This window comes from Haemorhous mexicanus, chromosome 13 (genome assembly GCF_027477595.1).
Source record: "Haemorhous mexicanus isolate bHaeMex1 chromosome 13, bHaeMex1.pri, whole genome shotgun sequence".
Taxonomy (NCBI): Eukaryota; Metazoa; Chordata; class Aves; order Passeriformes; family Fringillidae; genus Haemorhous; species Haemorhous mexicanus.
The window spans coordinates 2,347,770-2,369,521 of NC_082353.1; the positions used below are offsets into that span (position 1 = coordinate 2,347,770).

At 40.9% G+C, this 21,752-nt stretch overlaps 2 protein-coding genes across 7 annotated transcripts in view; one reads left to right on the forward strand and one right to left on the reverse strand.

The window, feature by feature from the left end:
- The window catches only part of CIB2 (calcium and integrin binding family member 2), a 39,643-nt gene extending 31,662 nt beyond the window's left edge, over positions 1–7,981 (reverse strand). Inside the window, exon 1 of one of the 5 annotated variants that reach the window (XM_059857875.1) lies at positions 7,672–7,981. Coding sequence is in view for 4 of the 5 variants with exons in the window: in XM_059857872.1 (XP_059713855.1) it covers positions 2,483–2,533 (51 nt within the window). In the remaining variant the exon portion in view is untranslated. Of the gene's footprint in view, positions 1–2,482; positions 7,541–7,671 lie in introns of those variants that run through there. The other 4 variants (XM_059857872.1, XM_059857874.1, XM_059857871.1 and 1 more) reach the window with 4 other exon arrangements.
- An 11-nt stretch (positions 7,982–7,992) lies between these two features.
- IDH3A (isocitrate dehydrogenase (NAD(+)) 3 catalytic subunit alpha) lies at positions 7,993–21,595 on the forward strand. 2 transcript variants are annotated; one of them, XM_059857868.1, is made up of 11 exons: positions 7,993–8,138; positions 10,265–10,303; positions 12,009–12,092; positions 13,212–13,326; positions 13,862–14,049; positions 14,264–14,397; positions 14,987–15,089; positions 15,174–15,238; positions 17,369–17,453; positions 17,939–18,091; positions 19,946–21,595. In XM_059857868.1, the coding sequence occupies exons 1-11, from the start codon at positions 8,112–8,114 to the stop codon at positions 20,027–20,029; spliced, it is 1,077 nt and encodes a 358-aa protein (XP_059713851.1). In that variant the 5' UTR covers positions 7,993–8,111; the 3' UTR covers positions 20,030–21,595. The 2 variants fall into 2 exon arrangements, with proteins under 2 accessions (XP_059713851.1, XP_059713850.1); XM_059857867.1 differs by having other exon boundaries at positions 7,994–8,138; positions 10,265–10,327.
- Positions 21,596–21,752: the final 157 nt, after the last annotated feature.

Sequence of the window (21,752 nt, forward strand, 5' to 3'; positions counted from 1 at the left end):
ACAACTGGCTTTTCAATCTGACAATTTACATGCAAAAAAGGTGCATACATAGGCTTTTCAGAAAGTTTTTGATAAATCAAACTATTGGATTTATTTTATTTCATTAATATCACACTAATGACCTGAGATTTATGCACGCTAGCTTTTCAAGCAGGTGATTTTTCTGCAGCCTAATCTTCACTCTCTAAAGCCAAAGCCACTTGCATAGGTTTTACCATACTTTAGGCACGTGAACTTCTCACTTTTTCGCCTCATAGTATATTGTATGGAACAAGCACATAAAATACAATGAATTTTTTTAAATTATAAAAATTTTCCACCTGAAACGATATTAGGTGCTATAAGCGCAAAACAATTTGTACAAAAGACAGAAATAATAGAAGGTACAACCAGATAATACAATGTCCAGAAACAGATTTCAATAAAGAAATTATAAGTCTAACCATGTGAGACTTATAATGTGAGGCTTGGAACAGTCTACCAATAGGAACTGTGAGGAAGTAAAAAAAAAAAGAACAACCAAGATATATTTTACAAAAGAGATTTACACTTTTGCTTCTGAATGCTGATACTATGAACACTGTACTACTGTTCACAGTATCACTGGACCACTGTTGTAAGGAGTACAGAACTAACTCACAAACACATAAATTCACAAGAAACTGCTTTAGGGAAAAAAAAAAGACTCAATGATCAATTTATAAAAGCAATTTATATGTAGATGCCTTCCTGGTCACTGGGGTACAGATGTGCACAACAGACTGTTGCAAAGTGGACTGTGGTACACAGTGCTTTACTTTGGCCCATGGTTTAGAGGCCCTGGTAACTCAGCTACTGGCTCAAGACATGAAAAACCTGCACTAAAATAATTATGCAAATACTGCCCCATTCTTCCTTTTTCTATTCTGAAGAAATTCCACAAATGAGAAGAAGGCAGGTAAGATGGCAAATTCCAAGTCAAACCGCTCCACGTACAAAGAGCCGTCTCCCCCAGGATGGCGTGGAGAGGCAAGAGCTCTCTGTGTGGGTGGCCCCAGCAGTCAGCTCAGGATCTCTTTGTTTAAAAGACTAGAGAGAGATGCAAAACTAATAAATCAGAGGCAAATCACCATCAAAATTATATCTTTATCTGATTCTTCACAGCATGAGGCTAATGCTCCTTCCCGACAAATTCTGCAGGTCAGTTATTGTCCTGAAACCTGTTATTTTATGGTACTTGCCAAGCACAGTCAAAAATTGTCTAGCTCTACACTAATGAACTGCAAGTCTGCCTGTAACAGAGAAATCCCAAAGGCGACTCAATCCACTGGGCCAAATTCCTGCCAGGCTTTGAGATCAATTACCCAGCATTATGAAAGGCAGGGGCTGCAAAAGCCATTAGAGAGAGGCAATTTCTACATGAAGAGCACTGAATTAGGGATGACATTTCAGCTCTTGCATTTACCAGTTTATGCCAAGAGGATAACATTAATTACATTTGGATTTTGTTTTGTTTCACTGCAGTTGTGCTCTGTTCTGTGTTCACTTCTATTGTTGGTAGGAAGACTGGTGCTTTACAGATCTGTGATTTCTCTCTTTCCTATCCAGCAGGGATGTGAAAAAGCTTTGTTTGGATCTTGGACTGCTAAGTCTAAGATAGGGTCTGTACCTGTCCCTTGCTTATCACAAGATAAACTAAATCTTGATTTCCTGTGCTGCTAATTCAATGTTTATCACTTCATGTAGGAGAATAGAGCAATGCAGCCAACCCTGGCTGCCTCTCTTAATAAGTAGTCAGCTGCCTCCTTCTTGAGCACACTTCAAATCAATGCTTTGCTTCACTGTATTTTCAGAAACTTGTTCAAGATGCACACTGTGCAGCTTCCTGAAGTCCATTTCAGTGAGATTTGCAGTGAAACATGACTAAAAACGAGACTAAAAACAGGGGATTTTTTTTTTTAATTTCTACCCTATTTAAAAGCAGTTTATGCAATGTTAAGTAAATAAAGAAGTACCAAGTTATCCCTGACATGAAATGCCCACTTATTTATGATGAGGTAAGAAACTGCTTTCCAGGAGTGGACACAAGTGTAACAACACATATTCGGGAATTACACTAAGCATATTTCTCAGACTTATCGTTAGGAGAAGTGAGTTTAGACAATATCTATTTTATTCCTTTGCACTCTATTGCCAGCAAAAGGCATTGGGGAGGGAAGGTGCTCCACTTCTGTCAAGCTAGTCGCAATCTTTATTCTGCTTCCTAGTTCAGACTGAGGATGTGACCCTTCTCCCTCTATACCGAGAGGGAATTAAATGAATATATTCAACAACCCAGCCTTAGAATATTATTACAGCTGCTGGAAGGAACAGTAGAAAAATACATGCAGGTTAAAAGAAAGTCTTCAATTATATTGGAAAAAAATCACTCCCCAAAACCCCAAATCATAAACATACGTAGATTGCTCCCTTTAATCCCCGAATGCAAATCAAGATATCTTACCTGGTAGGCATCTAGCTGTTCATCAGTAAATATCGTTTGCTTATTACCCATCTTAAATGAGGAATTCTTCCTCTCTGCAAATGCATCCCATTAGAAGTAGCTGGATTCCTCTGTACTGTAGGCATTTATAGCATGTATACTCCGTGAGTGTGCTGAAGAAATCCCAGAGCCTGCATTGAACTGGTTTGGATTGCACCTGCCCAGTGAGGAAGGACACAGTCTGGCAAATCTTTGCAAAGGCTTGACTGGAGCGTGCCAGGAAGGAAAGTGTTAAAATCACAGGCGGGTGTCGTGCCAAAACAGGGCTACCAATCTGCCCCTTTGCAGATGCTTTTCTAAGAGGCTTAGGGAGCTTTTATGACCCCAACCCCGAGCGGCTGCTGCCAGCAGAACGCAGCTCTCTCTTTCCCCGGGTCTCACTCAGGGCGCTCCCGACGGCACCTCCAGGTTTTGGAGCAGCTCTGCGTCAGCCGCTGGCCCTGGCAGCGCAGCCGTACTGCCAGGCACCCCAGGCGGGGAACAGGGAGCGCAGGGCAGCGCCCGCAGAGCCCAGCCGGCTCGGCGAGCCGCCCTGCCTGCCCCGGGCTGCCCGGGGAGCGCGGCCGGGGCAGTCTCGGCGTGTCCTCACTCCCGCACCCGCTGCTGCAGGAGCTCCGCAGGAAACACTCGTGTCTGCACCGTGCCTAGCGAGGATGTGAGCTCACCCCCAGAGGTACCAAACTGACGGTTACAGCGCTGAACACAGGGACTCCTTCGCACCTTAACTAAATTTTTAAAAGACAGCAAGATTAAAGTAGTTAAACAGGCGCTCTCCTGCCTCCTTAGGCTCAAGCAAGCACAGCTGGGAAGGAAAAACCTCTACCACAGCCTAAAGCAAAAGCAGAACGTGCCAGTAGAGGGCTCACGGTGTGTTTTAGCGCACCACAACCGTACTGACGGGAAAGTAAAAAAAATAAAAAGTATCTATGAGAAGCAGACAGACAAAATCATATTATCTAACATCTGCAGAAGGAAAAGCTCTTATAACAACAGCAGGAAGAAGTCGGAGTGAGAAAGGATGGCAACGGGGAAGAAGGACCCATTATAAGCTCACTTTCCATTTGGGCACATTGGAACAGAACAGGGTAAAATTTCCAACTTTATTTGTAGTCTGCCAACGGTCATTATTTTCTCATCAAGACAGCAAGTTTAATAAAAACACTTTAGGAATTATTGCGTGCTTTCTCCTACAGCTTCTAATGATCCTGGGCTGATAGCAGGATTGGATAATAGGAGCTCACCTTGGCATGTAACAACAAACGTTTAAAAGTAATAGTGAAAGCAAATATATTGTATACATAGTAAAAACATCCTATGAAGTGTGTTGGATATGTAGTAAAAACATTCTACAAAGTGCGGAACCACAGACTGTTGTAAGGGGTGGCTTATTCAAATTATAAGATTTAAAAATGCAGGTTTGATTAGCTGCAAACCAGCACTGCCCTGAGCTACAAAAATTACAAGGTATATCCCATATACAAAACAAATGCCTTGGGATGAGAATGTGGGCAGTAAGTCTTATTAGCAATAAGCAAACATCAGAATGTAACATCAAAGAAATGCATTCTAGTAATAGAGCATATTGCAGCACAGTTTCAAAATAAGAGGGAAGAAGCTACATTAGTAAGGAAAATACAAATGGAGTGATTTACCATCAGATCAAGAGAGCAGCAAGCATCTCTTCAAATACCATACAGTTGTACTGATTGGCATGTGGCAAAACCCATCTCTGTTTTCCCAGCCTTTTTTTCTCCTTTTCCCTGGTGTTTAGTGGCTTTGGATTCCTATTATGTTCCAAAACGTTCTCCACAGGTAAGTCAGAACATTAAAAAGAATTTTTTAAAATCTGCAAAATACATTATTTCATTTTTTTTTTTTTATCAAAACACCAACAATCTATAAGGGCCCCTTGAGACTAAGAACTTGCAATGTTCTGTAAGTTCTTACCTGTCCTCAACTCTGAATGAGCTCCATCATTGGCTTTAGTGGTTATAGATATAATTAAGCATGGTTAATATTGCTGATCCGGTGCTACTAAAATGCAAGAGATAACAGCTGCTCTCAATCAGACCAGGCCAATACTTAGGCAAGTGATTTGCATGAAATAGCATTCCATTCACAGCCACCTACTTCAAGCTGCCCATCTATGCAAATCAGATTAAATATAAATGGCCAAATTACCTCTAAAGTCATTATACAGAAGTTAATAATCAGCAGGAGTGGATATGGCTCAGTATCTTTTAATCTTGTGATTCCGTATGCTTAACGACACTCCTGCAGTGAAAAGCTGACATCCATCTCTTCATTTTTCACCTGCTCTTATATCCCTGGCTGCTTCCCCTGTACCCTAGATACCAAACACATCAAAAGTCTCTATCTTTTGAATCAAAACAACAGCAGTAAAGCAGCAGCAGAGCTTAATGGAAAGCATTAACGAGGTAAGGCTTACACGTGGTTACAATGCAGGCCAGAGGATTCAGATATAACTGTTCAGGTTTACACTCCACCAGCTAGCTCTTCTCAAGTGTATCACAGTGGTAACTACATCTCAATGTACAATTACCTTGCTGTGCTACTTGCGTGAAATTTAAAGATGGTATAATACACAAAGTCTTTTCCACTCCTATTTGTTTGGACATGTCAAAATTCAGATGTTTACTCATCTGGACTTCTTCCATCTGTTCCTATTTATCAAAGATTAGCTTATTTGCCAGTTGGGTGTTAAACAAACTTACTGCCAGCATGTTGCTGCAACAAATCTATAGTTTTCAATGTGCACAGCAAGAACTGACCTTAAATACTACCAGTACCACCACATTTCACTATATTTCAGTTTTTAAAAAACTGTTTGCCAAATCAAGTGGTTTTAAGCTATTAGAAATAGATAAGAAACATCTTGCAATAGGTTGCAGATAAAATTTTGTAAGGATATCTAGAATAGTCTTGCCATTTCACTGCCCATTGAACCAGAGACAATGGTTCAATAGCCCCTGCTCATTTGCTTTAGAAGTTTAAATCCCAGAGTAGGAAATACACTGTTACTCACACAGCCCGCTGCAGTATTGGACAGCAAGATGACTGTCAGCTGCCATGGCCTCTGCTGACCACAGCTGCAGGAGTTTGTTTCCACAGCCACGGCTCCGGCAGTGGGACATGCCCACCCCACACAGCCTTGGGTGCAAATTTCTCTGCTCTCAAGTGTTGCAAGCCCTGGCTGTCACAGCAGGTGACTGATCTGCTTTATTATGAGAGGTGTACTTTTAATGGCCTCCAACAGACAGGTCAGAGGACCTTAAGTTGCCTCTGTAAATGATGCAGCGAGAATGCCAAGGTGGTTTAAGTATCAACTCCAACCCCTCCCCAAAGGAGGCTCAAGCTGCTCTGAACAGACCAGAGAGGATCCACACAGAGTTTCAACAATCACGTCGCAGATCTGCTGCTTTCACATATTGGTTTGCTACAGCTTTTAGTCGGGGAGAAAGGAACCTAAGAAATTTCATGCCCATTACACCAAGTATTCCAACAACTTCCCTCTCACACAGATATTTCCTTGCAGAGTAACTGTTCATAAAGAGTTACTCTGTTAGCAAAAGGAACAGTTTTGATTCAGAGGGGCTGCCTGTACAGTTATTCTGTTGTTACCTTGCACAAGTCCCTAGGGCCCACTGCTACTGCAGGTGTGAGTAACTGTGATCACAGTGTGCAATGGGAGAAGTTCTGTTGTCCACTGATACTGTAAAAATCCCCCTGAGTTTTTGGGATTTATTTACTGGAAAGCTATTCAAAATTCTGTTTGCATAAAATAAAGAAAAAAATAATAACATTCACCTTATACAGCGGCTGTGGAGCTGAAAAAAAAGTTCCTTAAAGATGCTACAAAGAGTTACAAAACAATTGCACAAACTGTAAATAAAAAATGAACTGTAAATACACAGTTATGAAAACCTAAAAGATGTGAAAAACGACAGTTTTTGCTACTGCAATGGGTTAAAAAGTTGTTTTTCCAACACATGGTTGATGGGAGAATGCTCAGACCCCACTAAATTTGTCTGGAAGTGATATCATATGAGAGAAGGTTTCATGGTCTTGAGCTCTGTCTGAGGAATGAATAAACAGCTTGAGAAACATGCAAGACTCACATCTCTCAAACCAGGGAAAGCTGCCAACTTTGCTATGAGGAGCATGAACTTTCTAGGGAGTTTTAATGCTAAAGAAAATAAACAAAAAGAAAAACCTTGTGTGAAAATGTGTTATTTTTATGATCTTATCTATCTAGCTTAAAAATACACCATGTTAGAAAAGGGAGGCTTCTGAGTGCATTTTGTTAAGCCTAATTTATCCATAAAAAATAGAAATTACCTTTTTTTTTTTTTTTAAGGTGTTTTATACAAGACAATGTCTTGCCTTAGGGACAAAATAATAATAAAAGTAATGGTTGCCTTAGCAGGCTAAAGGTAATATAATGAATTTCCCCATAGGGATTGACAATATAGTGATCACTAGGGGAAAGACAGTATTGTGTCTCCTCCCAGGCATTATTTTCTTAAGCAAAATAACCACTCATGGGTTTATCATTGTCTTCTGCAGCCCTTCTCAGAACAGATCCAAACCAGCCACTGTTAACGCCTTAGTACTGTAGCGTTATTATGGTAACACCCACAAGACCCAGACAAATGGGTGTTGAAAACGTGTAAAAGAATTTTCCACAATATCTCCCCTTCCCCCACTTTTCAATCCAAGTGCAGCCTAACAAGGTAGATACAGATAGTCACAAACACAAGAAAGCAACATGAATCTATCTGTTCGCTATGTATATAGTTACCATACTGAGCTAAGTAACTCGAAAGGCTGCTAATAATCCTCTAATTCTATCACTAAAAACTGGTACGAAATAACTCTGAGCTAAACCTCAAATTTCAATGTTGCCAAGTGTAGGAAAGGTAGGAGAAGTGTTTAAAAGCGGCCATTCCGGAGGTACTAGCTCAAACTGCCTTACTCCTAGCCTTAGTTCCAGCTCGGGGCTCTGCCCTCCCGCCGCGGCTCGAGTGCCCGCGCCTCAGGGACACTGCAGCCTCCGGGTCCCTCCCTCCCTCCCCCGCCGCTCCTCCAGCTGACACGGCAGCACCTTTTAAAAATATCGAGACAAGTACCTCAGAAATGGGGGCAAAAAGAAGTCTTAAATTATCCCGATTTCAACAGCTTTGGTTTTACCACTTTAAAGTACATGGGCTTAGGAAGCTTCCGAAAAATCCGGCGTCTTTCTTAACTATTTTTTTTCCCATAAACGACCAGCCTCCTCCCGCGGCATCAGGCCGTCCGCCTCGGCGCCTGCAGGAGCGGGAGCCCTCCGGCAGGGCCTCCCCCGGGCCGCGGGATAAGAGCCGCGGAGCAGGCTCGAACCGCCCCAGCCAGCGGCGGGCGGGCGCTGAGGGGCCGCGGGCGCTGAGGGGCCGCGGGCGCTGGCGCAGCGGCGGTCCCTGGGCGGGGCTCCGTGGGGCGGGGCGGGGCCGCCGCTCCCCGCGCGCCGGTTCCGGTTTAGCGGCGGCCGCGGAGCTCTCGGGCCTTGGCAGCCGCGGTGCCCGAGCGCGTCATGGCCGCGACCGCGTGGATGCCCACGGTAGGCAGGGGGACGGGCCGGACCCTACTCCGCGGCTCCCGGGACGTGCCCTGGAGCTTGGTGGCGCCTGAGGCGCGGCCGCCCGGCGGCAAGGTCGCGGTGCCGGCGGGCCCTGGCAGCGCTCCGAGGGGGAATGGCCGCGGGGCTCGGGCCGGATGGCGGCCCCGCGGCGCTCGCGGGTTCTCTCCTTTCTCTTCCCCCCTCTCCGGGACGGCTGCGGGAAGGGGCCGTGGGGGCCGTTATTCGAGCGGGCCCGGCCGGGGGGCGCCGTACCATGCCTCGGAGCGGCCTGCGGAGAGGTCGCGCCGTAGAGGTCACAGCGGCGGCGGGACCACCGCGGCTGCGGCAGCTCGCGGAGCGCGCGCGGCAGCCGGCCCGGCCTGGAAACGCCATTCCCGCGGAGAGCCCGCGGTACCGGCACCGGAGAGCCGGCCGGGCAAAACTGCTACCGGCTCTGGCTGCCTGCCCTCTGGCCCCCACGCCTGTCCTCTGGGATTTACGGCTCTGAACCGTTCTGAAACGCAGGCCTTATCCCGGGGCTGTCACGGAAATACGGTTTTTTGCCTTGAGTAAATGAAATTTATTTTGTACCTTTAAATAACAGCCTGTTTGAGGCAAAGTCATTCGGGCCGCCCCATTTAACCTTATCTGCTAAAGTAAGGAAGAACTCTCAAGAGCTAATCATGACACGTGACTTTAAGGTCAGAATGGATCAGTTTTCCTTGGGTGGATTCTTTGTTGGTGTTACCAATGTTGAACTTCAGTATAATGTACAAGGCCCATGATTTCTGACACGACAGACTGTGCCCTTTCCAGGGCTACTGTGCAATGTGAATCCTGATTCTATATGCAGGACCTGTACCATAAGAACACTTACCCTGTACAGTCAACCTTACATTTTCATTTGATTGCTCTGCCTTCCTCCTCAGCCACAGGGCCTGCTTTGGTAAACACTGCTTGCCTGTTGCAGTGACCTTGTACATCTCATGTGGGGCTACAAGTAAAAATAGATCTATCTTAGATTACTTCTCCCCCAGCATTCATTACGAGAATTATATTATTTTATAATATATTTATTATATTATCATTACAATATGAGAATTATATTATTTCTAGTTGTTTCTGTTGGTGCCAACATAGTTTGTTCCTTCTGCTACACACCATTCTGTCAGTAAAGAAATAACAAATGCAAGTGAGACAGGAGAGGAGTATGAATTGTCAAAGTCATTTCTAGCCTGATAGCTGCAGACAGCCTCCATATGTGGTATGGCAGAATTGAAGTAGTGTGAGCAGTTAGAAATCTTCTGGCTCCTAAGTCCCAGAGGCATCAATAATTCTAGAGAGGAGGTTAAGATTGGGAGGCCGTGATTTTTCTGCAGAGTAGGGATTTTGTTCATGGTACTCAGCTGGGCAAGAGTGCAAGTTTAGATACCATCCCAGTTTTGAAACTTAGTGCCAGTTCAGAATACTCAGAAAATGTAATTCTTTGTGGTGTGTAGGCTTCTTGGTGTGGTGACTTTTGTCTTTAATGTGCATTGAAGACACTTTTAAAAACTGTCAAGCATGCAGAAGGCAACAGTGCAACACCTACAGGTATAAAATGTAGAAGAACAAAATTCACCACAGTTTGAATGGAAGAAGTGACACTAAAATGTAAAGTAGTTTTGGAAACATCACCTAAAATGTGTAAAGATACTGTCCACCCAGCTGCTACCAGTGCAGTGTTTGATTTTTCACTTTGCTTTCCGCAAAGTGTCTTTGTCCTTAGCATGTGATGTATTTAGTTAGAGTTCCTGCTTTGCCTGAGTGTTTGCTTCCAGGAGGATGTGTGTGAAGACTCCAGGTGGGGTGCAGGGCCCCCAGGCAGGACAGGAGCATGGGGCAAAGCGTGGCTGTCCTGGGCTCACCTTGTGCTAAGAATACCCGCAAGGCGCTGCTCCTCTGAGTGTTCCACCGCGACTTGGCAAGCCCTGGGTACTCTGGTTTCATTAGGATTTTTATACTAGTTCAAGATAGGAGATTTAAAGCACTATGACTCTAAAAAGAAGATTTGCTGCAATATTGCTAAACTTGTAAAATCACGTTTGTTCAGTAAAAGAATATCTTTTTGGTTTGGATTTTTGCAGGTTTCTCGATTGCTAGGTGCTTTCAAAAGCCAAAAAAAGGTGACCAGAAGTTTTGGTAATGCTGTGAGTATAACAGTCCCATTTTTTTCTTTTAAGAAGTTTCTCAATAAGCAGGTTTGGAAACTTATAAGATCATTGCTGTTATTCTTACATTCCCAAAAAATAAGGGCCAAACAAGTGAACATGCATGCTCTTAATGCCATCCTGGATTTATATCAGTTAATTACTGTCATTGGCAATTGCACATCAGTGTGAGAATATAAAAAGCTCTAGCAAAAAATAGAAGTGGTGTGGAAAGTTTTCACAAAATACAGACATAAGCCAGTCTTCTGGAATTCATCTGGGAATGAGCAAATATACATTGGGCAAAGTAGAAACATTGTTGAGAAGCTTCTCGTTTCCTTTCTTTTGCAGACTTCCCTCTAAGCTCTAGATTTACTTTACTGTTGCTTTTAGAACTTCTTGCATCTAAAATTCTGCCTTTTCAAGGTCCTCTTTAAACTATCTTAGACGTTGTATATTTCCCTGTAGATGTTTTACCTTCTTTTTTGTGTATGTGTTTGAAGTGCCCATGGGCCTTGTTTTTGGTGAAGACAGGAGCAGGGCTCAGCACCCTTAAGCAGCACTTAAGATTAAAGAGGAACTGTAGCTTTTCATGATAAGTTTTGTAGAACAGCAGGTACAACAGTTAGAAAAGCAACGGAAGGGTCACATATGCAGTATAAAAATCAGGTGAGGCACCCCTGGTTCTATTGAAAACACAGGTTTCAGGCTCAGGTGGAGCCCTGCAGTGTTGACAGACAGCACTATACTATTCTCGAGGCATTTCATCAGTGACAGCTTGCTCAGCACCAGTGTTCTTTTATCTGAAGCTCTGGTTTTTTATTGTCCACAGTGAATTTCTTTGGCTCAAAAGTTAAAAAAATCAGTCAATATATATTGAAGTTCTGGCCTGTGAGTTGATTCTGTTGGTGGTTTTTCAAATAATGTATGTGAGCTGCCTTTTCTGTAGGTAATAATGAGCCCATAAAAGCTGTTGGATCTCTCTGAATAAAACAAAATGAGCTGGAGCACGTACCCTTAGAACAGTGATCATAATTTATTTTTTTCTTTAAAAAAGAATACATTATTCCCCTGCTATTTGTTGAGTCTTGGCTGTGCAATTTTTTTACTTGTTTGATAATGATAAAAGAAACAAAACAGAGGACATTATGGGAGGTAAATAAGTTGGTATTGTTTAAAATAGGTCTTAGATTTTTAGGAGGTCACTTGAGAAGTTTAGCTTGGCAAGACCTTTTTTAAGGTGAATGTAGCTTTTCATACATGTAATCATTTCTAGCATGTGTCAGTATCATGCAGCATGTTGATAACATTGTAGAAATACGTGGAACAGAGCCATAACTAGGTAATACAACTTGCTCGCCAGATTTCCAGAGGAAAGCATGCTACGTTCATTTCAAGGAGTACTGAGCAGGAATCTGCCTTTCACATTCAGCCTCTGTTGTGAAACAGGAATAGGTAGTAGGTGAATTTTTAAACTTTTCTCTCCAAACATCTACACACTCCCTTGGAAAGCAAGACAGTCCTTCTCCTGTCCAGGACTACTGTTCTTCTTAGTGAATATTTGGTAAAGGAAAATTTATTTTGTTTTCTAGTAGTTATTTGGTTCCTACAACACATGAAGATGTTTTCTATGTAGAAAACAAACATTCATTTGTTGTACTACTGATATTTTTTTACCTAGGTACAAACAGTAACTTTAATCCCAGGAGATGGCATAGGACCTGAGATTTCTGCTGCTGTCATGAAGATCTTTGATGCTGCCAAAGTAAGTCATATTTGTCTTGCTATAAGCATTGCAAATTAAACTACAGCAAAAAACATTAATTAGGCATATTTAAAAAAGCTTAAAATCTCTTTTAAGAGATTAAGTCATATTTAGCTATTAAAACTTCTTTCCACTAGAAAGAGTTTGAAACTTCAGCTAATGAATGACAGGAATGTGATAGCCAGGCACGGCTTGAAACTGTTAGCTGACGGAAGAGTAGAGACTTGAAAGCACATGCTGTGTTTGATTTTTGGAAACACGAATGCAATGTCATGTGAAATCGCCTTGTTGATGTAGTAATCCTGAGCAACTGACAGAGGATGTTCTTTCATTTATTATGACTTCAAGTGCAGGTCAAAAGTGTGTGTGAAAGGACTGGCTCCTTTTAGCAATCCAATTGCTGTGCTGCCAAACACATTAACTTCAGTGAGATGAAAACTTACTGTATCCAGGAACTGTTCTATCTGAGAAACTTCACCAGAGCTTGTCAAGTTTCCTTGAAAGGAAATACAGCTCTTAGGCAAGATGCCTGTTAAATTGTTCCACATTACTAACAGTACCCAGGCATATTCCCTTTGTATTCCAGCTATCCAACATGGATTCGAAAACGCAAAGTTTCTTTGATGTTGTGTCTTTTCTTTTGTGGTCATTCCTGATGAAATGAATGGGGGGCAGCCTGTCTCCACTTAAGGGTCCTGTGGTGAATGCAAATTCAGAAAGCATTGTATGGAGCATGTGCAGATTTTCAGTGAGATAACAGATACACATCTATGTCATACACAGTCTTCCAGTCAGTGGGGATGACAAGTCTCAATGAATTCAGCTTTAAAATGTCTCTTGTATACAAGGAACTCAGTACCTCTAAAACCTTTCAAGAAATAGCACTTGTGTATATGACATCTAGGGTGCCATTGAGGTATTCACATTCTTGATGATTTGCTGCTCACAGTATTTAATTACATTTTCCAAAAATTACTTTAGTTCAAACCCTCACTCACCAGAGAAAATACTGCTTAGGATTTTCTACTGTTTAGAAAATTCCTTACACACCTTCTTGTGATAGTTAAAACTTGAAGCAAAGTCATGACATTAAAGTTAACGTAGAGTGTGTGTGTTTAGGCACCTATTCAGTGGGAAGAGAGGAATGTTTCGGCTATCCAAGGACCAGGAGGGAAGTGGATGATACCCCCAGAAGCCAAAGAATCCATGGATAAAAACAAAATGGGATTAAAAGGTATTTTAGGGGTGAATACACAGATATTAAATACTATTGTGTTTCTCACGAGTTTGATGTAAAGCCAAAGTTCTTCCTCTGTAGCACAATAAAATAGGGGACAGCCTGTCAGGTACTTGTCTGCAGTCTTGCAACAGTCCTTGCAGGAAAGGTTCATGCAGCTTCCAAGCCCTAAGTTTGATAATTATTGTAGTTGAAATTGGGTACATAACAACCTTTGGACTCTCTGCAGAAGGCATTCCTAAGATACACAACAGTATGCAGTAACTGCGTTACTAATGAGCAGTATCTTTTTATGTTTGAATGAATACATTTTGTAAAATCTGTTCCACGGAAGGCTCACAGTTTGGCCTTTACCCAACTGATGAATGTGCCTGTGCCGTGGTTGACAGAAGAGAGAACTGCCACGGCATTCCAGCGTAAGGGTTAAACAGGAATTTGGAGATCCTCTGGAGGAGTCCAACTTGACTTCAGCTCTCAGATCCATGGAGGGGTTTATTTTCTCCTTCATCCTTGTGGACCTTTTTTCCTGTAGGGCCTCTGAAGACCCCAATTGCTGCAGGGCACCCATCGATGAATCTGCTGCTGCGGAAAACCTTTGACCTTTATGCCAACGTGCGTCCGTGCGTGTCCATCGAGGGCTACAAGACGCCCTACACGGACGTGAACATCGTCACCATCCGCGAGAACACCGAGGGCGAGTACAGTGGCATCGAGCACGTGGTGGGTGCCTCGGCTGCTGCCTCTGCGGCCTTTCTGCCCCAGCACTGCTAACTCTGCCCATCTCACTGCGCTTCAGTGGGATTCTTTTTTACCTTTGGCACCCATAAAAAAGCTTCTCCGTTGCGAAATGCATTCTGCCTCCCTCAGAATTCTGCTGCTCGGTTCCAAATGGGAAGAATGAACTTGCACTGCTGATGAACCTCCTGTCTTTCAGATTGTTGATGGGGTTGTGCAAAGCATCAAGCTGATCACAGAGGAAGCCAGCAAGCGCATTGCAGAGTTTGCTTTTGAGTATGCCAGAAACAATCAGAGGAGCCACGTGACTGCTGTGCACAAGGCAAACATTATGTATGTTGACACTTCTTTTAAGAAAAACAAAAAAAAATCCCCCAAAATTAAATCATAAATAACTGCTTAAGTCTTATTCAAATGTGAAACTTCTGCTGATGGCACTCAGAGTCAGTAAAATGGGAAAAATTCAAGTAAATGCCTCCTAAGAAAAATGGACAGTACTTACTCAGTATTGACAAGGCTGAGGTAATCGTGTGCCAATGTTCTTATTAGCAAGTTTGTAGTAATCCTCCCAGACCTCTTATTTTAGAAACTTTTAAACAAGGAAAATGAATTTTAAAACTGAGGATGAAAGTGGCTGGTATCTCTTGCAGTTTCCACACCACTTTGAACTGAGTCATAGCACACATGATGTAATGTGACATCATCTTCACAAATTCACTAAGCCTTTCGTAAATAAATGTAAGTCATTCTGAGAATTAATTTATGCTGTTTAAACTACTGATACAGAAGTATTTTAGGAGGGATAAACAGTCACAACTCAAGTTTCTGGATTCTAATTAAACCCCCTTGCATGCAGTTTTCTTTATCTCCAGTAATGCTTCCTTACAGTAACTGCAATATTCTTTTGCTTGTCTGATTGCAGGAGAATGTCTGATGGGCTTTTCTTGAGAAAATGCAGGGAGGCAGCAGAAAACTGTAAAGATATTAAATTTAATGAAATGTATCTGGATACTGTATGTCTGAATGTGAGTATTTATGTTTTAGTTGTCGTTATTTATTTATTTTTTAGTTTAAATTCTTAAACTGAATGAAAATATACTTCCTTCTAGATGGTTCAAGATCCATCTCAATTTGATGTGCTTGTTATGCCAAACTTGTACGGTGACATCCTCAGGTATGGAGATTTTCATTTAAACTCCCAACATGTAAAATACTGATACTTGCCCAAAAATCACTGAGGTCACGTGCAAGCTAGATGACCTTATGCACTCTGACTTCTTAGCAGACATTAACTGCTTCAGGCATTAATATATTAATGGGAGGGGCTACCTGATGAGAATGTACTTTTTATTTTAAAAAATCTGTTTCTGCTTATGGAGGCTATGAATATTGTTCAGATGGGACAGAGAGAAATTTCTCCAAATGTATGAAGAATTTAATGGCTTACATTGTAATAAGGAATGAATGCCTGCTTAGATATTGGAGAAAAACTTTCTCATCCTCAGCACCAAAACAGATTGTGTAGGCTGACTGTGGGACTATGATGTACACAGGGAGCTCATCATACATTTAAATCAGCCTGCATATTCACTGAAGAACTAAATGTGTGGCCTCTTAATATTCTGTCAGCTCTTGGTTTATGTAGTACTTTTCCTTACTGTCAAATTAAATTTTTATATTTGAATAACATTAATTAACTAGAGGTTCTTTGTGTCACGAAGGCAAAACCTATCAGCACACATTTCCCATCTGTAAAATTATCAGGTAGAGTGTAAATACCATGAAACGCCTGTAAAATGAAGTGTTTTAATCTGAACTATTAAGTGTATTATGTAAAATAGTTTCTTCTCACACCTCTAAGGAGAGATTGAGAAAAGATCATGAACTGGAATTTTTATTTACAAGTTTGACTATTCACATGTTGGAATCCATCTCCTGGTTTTGTGCAGATAATAAATTTAAAGGTAACTTATGTATAAAAAGAAATGGTTCTTAAGCTTCTCTTAAAACAGCACTCTCTCTGTGATAAGGCTGTGCACACTAAGAAAAATCAGATTTCTAACTAAGAAAGAATTGGTGAAGGTGTGCACAGGGCCCTCACAGCAGCTCTTACTGTGTATTAACTAAGAGAGATCAAATCAGAGGAGTCTCATCATCAATACCAATTCAGAGAGTTCATTATCAGCCATTTTAAAGTTCTCCTAGAAATTCCATTAAAAAATCCATCATTCTAAAAATTTTCAATAAATTTGAGTCTGTTCTTGAAGAGGACACTGTCACCACTGGGTGAGGTCTCACCTGCTGCTCTAAAAGTATGAACAAAATGCCAAGCAGATTCCTTAGACTGAATAGGTCTGAATAGGTAGAAGACAATCTCTTCTCTTTAAGCATTAAATACTTAGAGTGACAAATGCAGACTGTATTCAGTTTTTCCCCAGGCTCTTTGTAACTTAAGTGGTTTATTTTAGCTTAAAATATTGTTCTGCAAAGTCATCCAAACTTTTCTCCTTGTTAGTCCAAAGCTAAGGACTAACTTAGCTGAGTATGAGCCAAGTTTGTAGGCAATGATGATGAATGGATGTGAAAATAACAGAGTTTTAAGAGCTTTGTCAGTCAGTGTGTTCAGCTTGGGAGTTACACTGCAGGAGTTACAGTACGATGACAACAGGCACAGTTGTTTTGTTGTTCCCCATGGTAATTTTGGTGCAAACCAAATGCTAATTGCTTATATCTGATGATCTGCTAATGTAGACTTGTGACCTGCAGGCTGTTGAGGAAAGAGGGGAAAAGCTAGTCTGGTGAAAACATTCCTTAAGCTGCACACAGTACACCACAAAACCACCAGTAATACACCTACCTGAGCAAAATTCCTCCACATTGTAGAAGGAATTTACATATGAAAAGTACTTTGCATTTACATACGAAAAGTAGCCCCTTCAGAGGAAGTAAGATTTCTGTACAGTTCCAGGAAACTGTACATAACAGTTAGTTTTTGAGACTTTTACACAAATGCTGTGCTTCTAGTACTTCTTGTTGTGCCCGTGTCTTATCAGCTTTATTCTAGTATTTGGAATTAATTTTCCTTTATTACATTATCTTCTGCTAAGTTCTCAGAATTTTCCAATGTTCTGATGGGTACAGGTGGCTAACAGCGTCTGTTCTTTCTCCATATTATTCTCAAACTGTACAGGTGTATAAATATAGTTGCAGTTGATTGACAAAAATATTTTAATATCTTGCAGAGAGGAAACTGTATATGGAAAAACTCATGGATTGTTGAATTTGGTGGTTGGGTTTTTTTCAGTGACTTGTGTGCTGGACTCATTGGGGGTCTTGGAGTAACACCCAGCGGAAACATTGGTGCCAACGGTGTGGCCATTTTTGAATCCGTAAGTCTTGTGACACACAAAGGGAGATCAGGAACAACTTTGTCTCAGCTTGAGAATCTCAACTTTTCCGTGCCATACAATGAGGCTGACATTTATCTAACAAAGATCTTCCTAGAACTCTTTTTTAATGTGAAGATACTCAAGCTTTACCCTGAGAGAGTGGGTAACGTAAATATTCCACGTAGGTTTTTTGCATATCCATTTTTTGGCTGATACTTTATTTTCCCACTTTTTTAGATGATAAATACCCTCTATGAAATAGAACTTGATGGGCTCAACTTAAAGGTATTAGGTGACCTAGTTTTCCCTGTCTGACATCTTTGACCTGAATTGTTTTGATCCTTGGTATCTTCTTTCTGCTGACTGTATCCCAGGACTTACTAAGTCCTGTTTTAACATGAAGACCTGTTGCTCAGGTTGCTTGCACAATTGCCTGGGACATTTTAATCAGCCTTAATGACATAACAGTTTACTCTCCTTTCTAGGTTCATGGAACAGCACCAGACATTGCAGGAAAAGACATGGCAAATCCAACTGCCCTCCTTCTGAGTGCTGTGATGATGCTACGCCACATGGGAATGCACAAACATGCCACCAAGATTGAGTCAGCTTGCTTTGAAACAATTAAAGATGGAAAGGTAACGTGGGTGTGCAAATAAGTGCACTGAATTAAAATCATATCATATCAAAGCAAGAATTAACATGGAAGATTCACACCAGGGTGGGGGATGGCCTGCTGAGCTGGCCTGTTGCATGAGCAGTGCCACTGTCCTTCTCTGACAGTAATTATATTATCTTTGGCAATATTGAATATGCCCTGCTCTAATAAGGGGACAGGCTGTAGCATTCCTTTTGTCTCAGCAATGCCTGTCTTAGATTTCCACAGCTTTATGAACTCCAGAATAGTGAACTGGATGGCTGTTTTTCAAGAAGGGGATCAGAGCTTTAAGGAACTCTTAGCATTTCACTTATAACGTTTATGAAACCTACAAAGCATATATATTGAAATCTGGATCCTGAAGTGAAGGCCACTCATTTGCCTTTCACAGGCTTCATCATCCACTTTGTTCATTGCATTTCAGTACTGACTGTAATACTTCTGTTTCTGTTTTTTCAGCTTAATTATTTTCTTTTTTCATTCTTACTGCTTTCACTCATTTTTGACTAAAAAAGAACAGTTTTTATCCAGATTCACTTTTTTCTCTGAGGATTGTATATGTTTCTCTTTGGAAGAGAGTGTCTTCAGATTAATCACTCAGATGGGATATTGGGGGAGAGGGGACTTATGCTCTGAAACCTGACAACTTTGTGGTCTTACCATTATTGGTTCACTCTTCTAAATTCATGTCCATCTCTTGAAAACATAGTTGTCAAGATTTTGAAGATTGCAGTCAAAGAGGATTAGCTAGTCATGCTGGTTCATTTATTTTAGGCAGGACCATGAGAAGCTGCTTTGTAATTAAAAGTAACAAGAATGCTGAACCCAAAAGTTGCCATCATTTTGTAAGTTTGCAGCTATCTTGCTGTATGTAGGAGCCAGTTAAAAAAAAATCTAAACTTACGACTGAATAAAGAGGTGCTCCTGTAAAGTTCCCATTCACTGCTCTGGAAATTTTATCCTCCATCAGCAGGTCAGTAATTCCATGGAAGATAACAGTGCAAGGTTTGTGACATGGCTACTTACAGTGTTACGATTATATGCTCACAATGGAGAAAGTCTTTTCAACTGAAAAGCCCCATAATGCAATTTAAATTCCAAGATCCTAAAATAGTAACCATGATTGCTTCTCTTGCTTGTTATTCCTCCCTTCCCCTCAACAAGTTCATTAAGATATGTGTGTATGGGAGGGAAACTAGTAATTAAAATTATCTCCTAGAGTGCTTTAATCTAGCTAGGTTGGACAAGTAATGTTGCCCACTTTTTTATTTTTATTTTACTGTCTTCATGATGCCAGACAGGAGTTGTACTTGATGAAAGAGATTTTGAAATCTACATTTCCTCTCTCTTAAATAAATGAAGCAAATTTTGAGAATTGTTAACATGCAGCATTAAGAGTTATGTGTGCTTGTTCTGCATGGATTTCATTTAAAAAAAGACCCAATATTTCTGAATTACTCTCAATTAGTTGTCCTTGTGCTGAGCCTTCATATATGAATTTTTCTTCCAAAGGACAAACTTCTTACTGAAGATGTAAATACTTAATCATTAATTACTGTTAAAGCACTTTATTCCTGTAGTTAGGATAAAATCATGTTGAAATCATGTTCAAACCTGATAACATTTTAAGTACTTCATGTATACTCAGGTTTTCTCTCCCTGCACAGTCCTTTCTGACAGAGTCTCTATGGGATGCAGAACTCAAACTTGATGTGTTTCTGCTCACCTTATTTACCACCCATAGACAACATATCATCAGAACATCCAGAATTGTTCAGAGACAAGACTGGCCCCATAATACATTTCATTATCATTACATTTTTCTTTCTTTCAGGTCTTGACAAAAGACTTGGGAGGCAATGCCAAGTGTTCGGAGTTCACAGAGGAGATCTGCCGCCGAGTACGGGACAAAGACTGAACCTCCTCCTCCTCCTCCTGCTGCTGCTGAGGACTCTGGAAGGACATGTCACCGAGTACAATATATGTAACCTGATATCCACATGCATAGAGTTTGCTTATCTCTTGAGAGCAAACTTTTTAGCTGAGGCCTCTCCATTAATAAATCTAGTCCAAATGGCTACAAATGATGCTTGTGCCTGCTTTCGGTGGACTTTTCCAAGTGCTTCGTTTTATTTATTTTTTTCTATTTGGTGAACATTTTTATGTAAGTGAATTCCTTTATTGGCACTGTAACTGTCTAATATTTTCCATTTCAATTAGAGGTTTTACTTTCTACATAGAAAAATTACACAAACAAACCAGTAACAGATCAGTGAAATATAAATGCACCTTAATGTTTAAAACCTACTTTATTGATCTTGTTGAAATTAAACAGATAGGTTTCCAGCCTAAGAGCAGCACAAGATGTTCTTCATGCACAGAAACAGGTATAAATTAAGTTAAAATAGCAATTTTGCGTTAGAAGCGACAAGAAAACTACTTCAATACTCTGGTGATTCATGAAATACAGCCCTGCCCACAAAAGGCATGAATTAAGAAATACAAAATTCTAGAGATTTAATCTATTTCTGTATTTTAAAAAAACCTACAACCATTAACAAGGGGTGAAAATGAATGCTGAAGTTATTTTTCAAATCTACATACCAAAATAATTCTTACAAGTTTTCCTCTCTGAAACACACTTTACAATAGAGTTCTAATGAGGGCAAACAATACAAAATTCCTTCCACCACATATTGTGAGAGGAAAGCATTAACTCTGCAAATTTACACTAAATATTTCATGACTGCGGCTAGAATGCTTTCTGTGTTGTAGTTTCTGCACAGTCTGTTCAGTGTGTCTGGCTGTATTGACTAGTAATTTTATTCTAGAAACTCTGAATGGAAGAGACAAGTCCTAAATGGATTAAGACAGATCAGCGTTTTGGCTCTGGTGCCTATGTTCCAGAAATACATTTCATCCCTATTCAAGGGGATCTGGATCTATTTTTTCCTTGCTTACTAAGCTGAATGGGTGCAAAAGCAACTCGTTGCCCTCCGTTCCCCTCCCCATCAGATGCAGATTGTCACTCGCGTCATTCTGATCTGTAACTATCAAGGTATTGCTTCCATTCCTGCACCTGACAAGTAAATACGTATTTTCATACTTGTTAGTGTAACACAGGATTATCCCTCCTGCCAGAAGCAGGCTTCTTACAGCTTCATTTTATTAACAGAAATTAACTGAGTGGAGTAATATCTTGTACGACTGTTTGGGGCTGGGTGTTCCAGAAGTAAAACAACTTTGGAGTAACAGCTTCTCGTGTCACTCTCTACAGTAAGCATCCCAGCTTTTTTATACAGTCCAACAACATGCTGGAGGAGATTTATTCCTCCCACACTCAGCTTTTTGTGAATAGGGCAACATTTATTTTCTGTGTTTTCCCAGCTGCTGCTTCCTTGTTTCCTTCAGATTAATATTGTTAAAGAAATTCTGAATTACCATTGCGCACAAAATGGGGAAGAATAAACTTTTCAAAGTCCTATTGGTCGTTTTGTTTTTATAATCCTAGGCTGCTGCTTTGTCTTATATATGGAGCTGATTATTGGTACTTGCAGCAAATCTTAGGTCTGTAAGATGTGTGGTAATGGAACTTTAATGGAAACCTTATCCTGTTCTGCATCATTTCTTTGTCTCAATAA

Coding starts and splice junctions, on each gene's coding strand:
- IDH3A (XM_059857867.1), top strand. CDS start 8,112: ATGGCCGCGACCGCGTGGATGCCCACG. Junction 10,328..12,008: donor CCAGAAGTTTTGGTAATGCT/GTGAGTATAACA, acceptor TTTTTTACCTAG/GTACAAACAGTAACTTTAAT. Junction 15,090..15,173: donor TGGATACTGTATGTCTGAAT/GTGAGTATTTAT, acceptor ACTTCCTTCTAG/ATGGTTCAAGATCCATCTCA.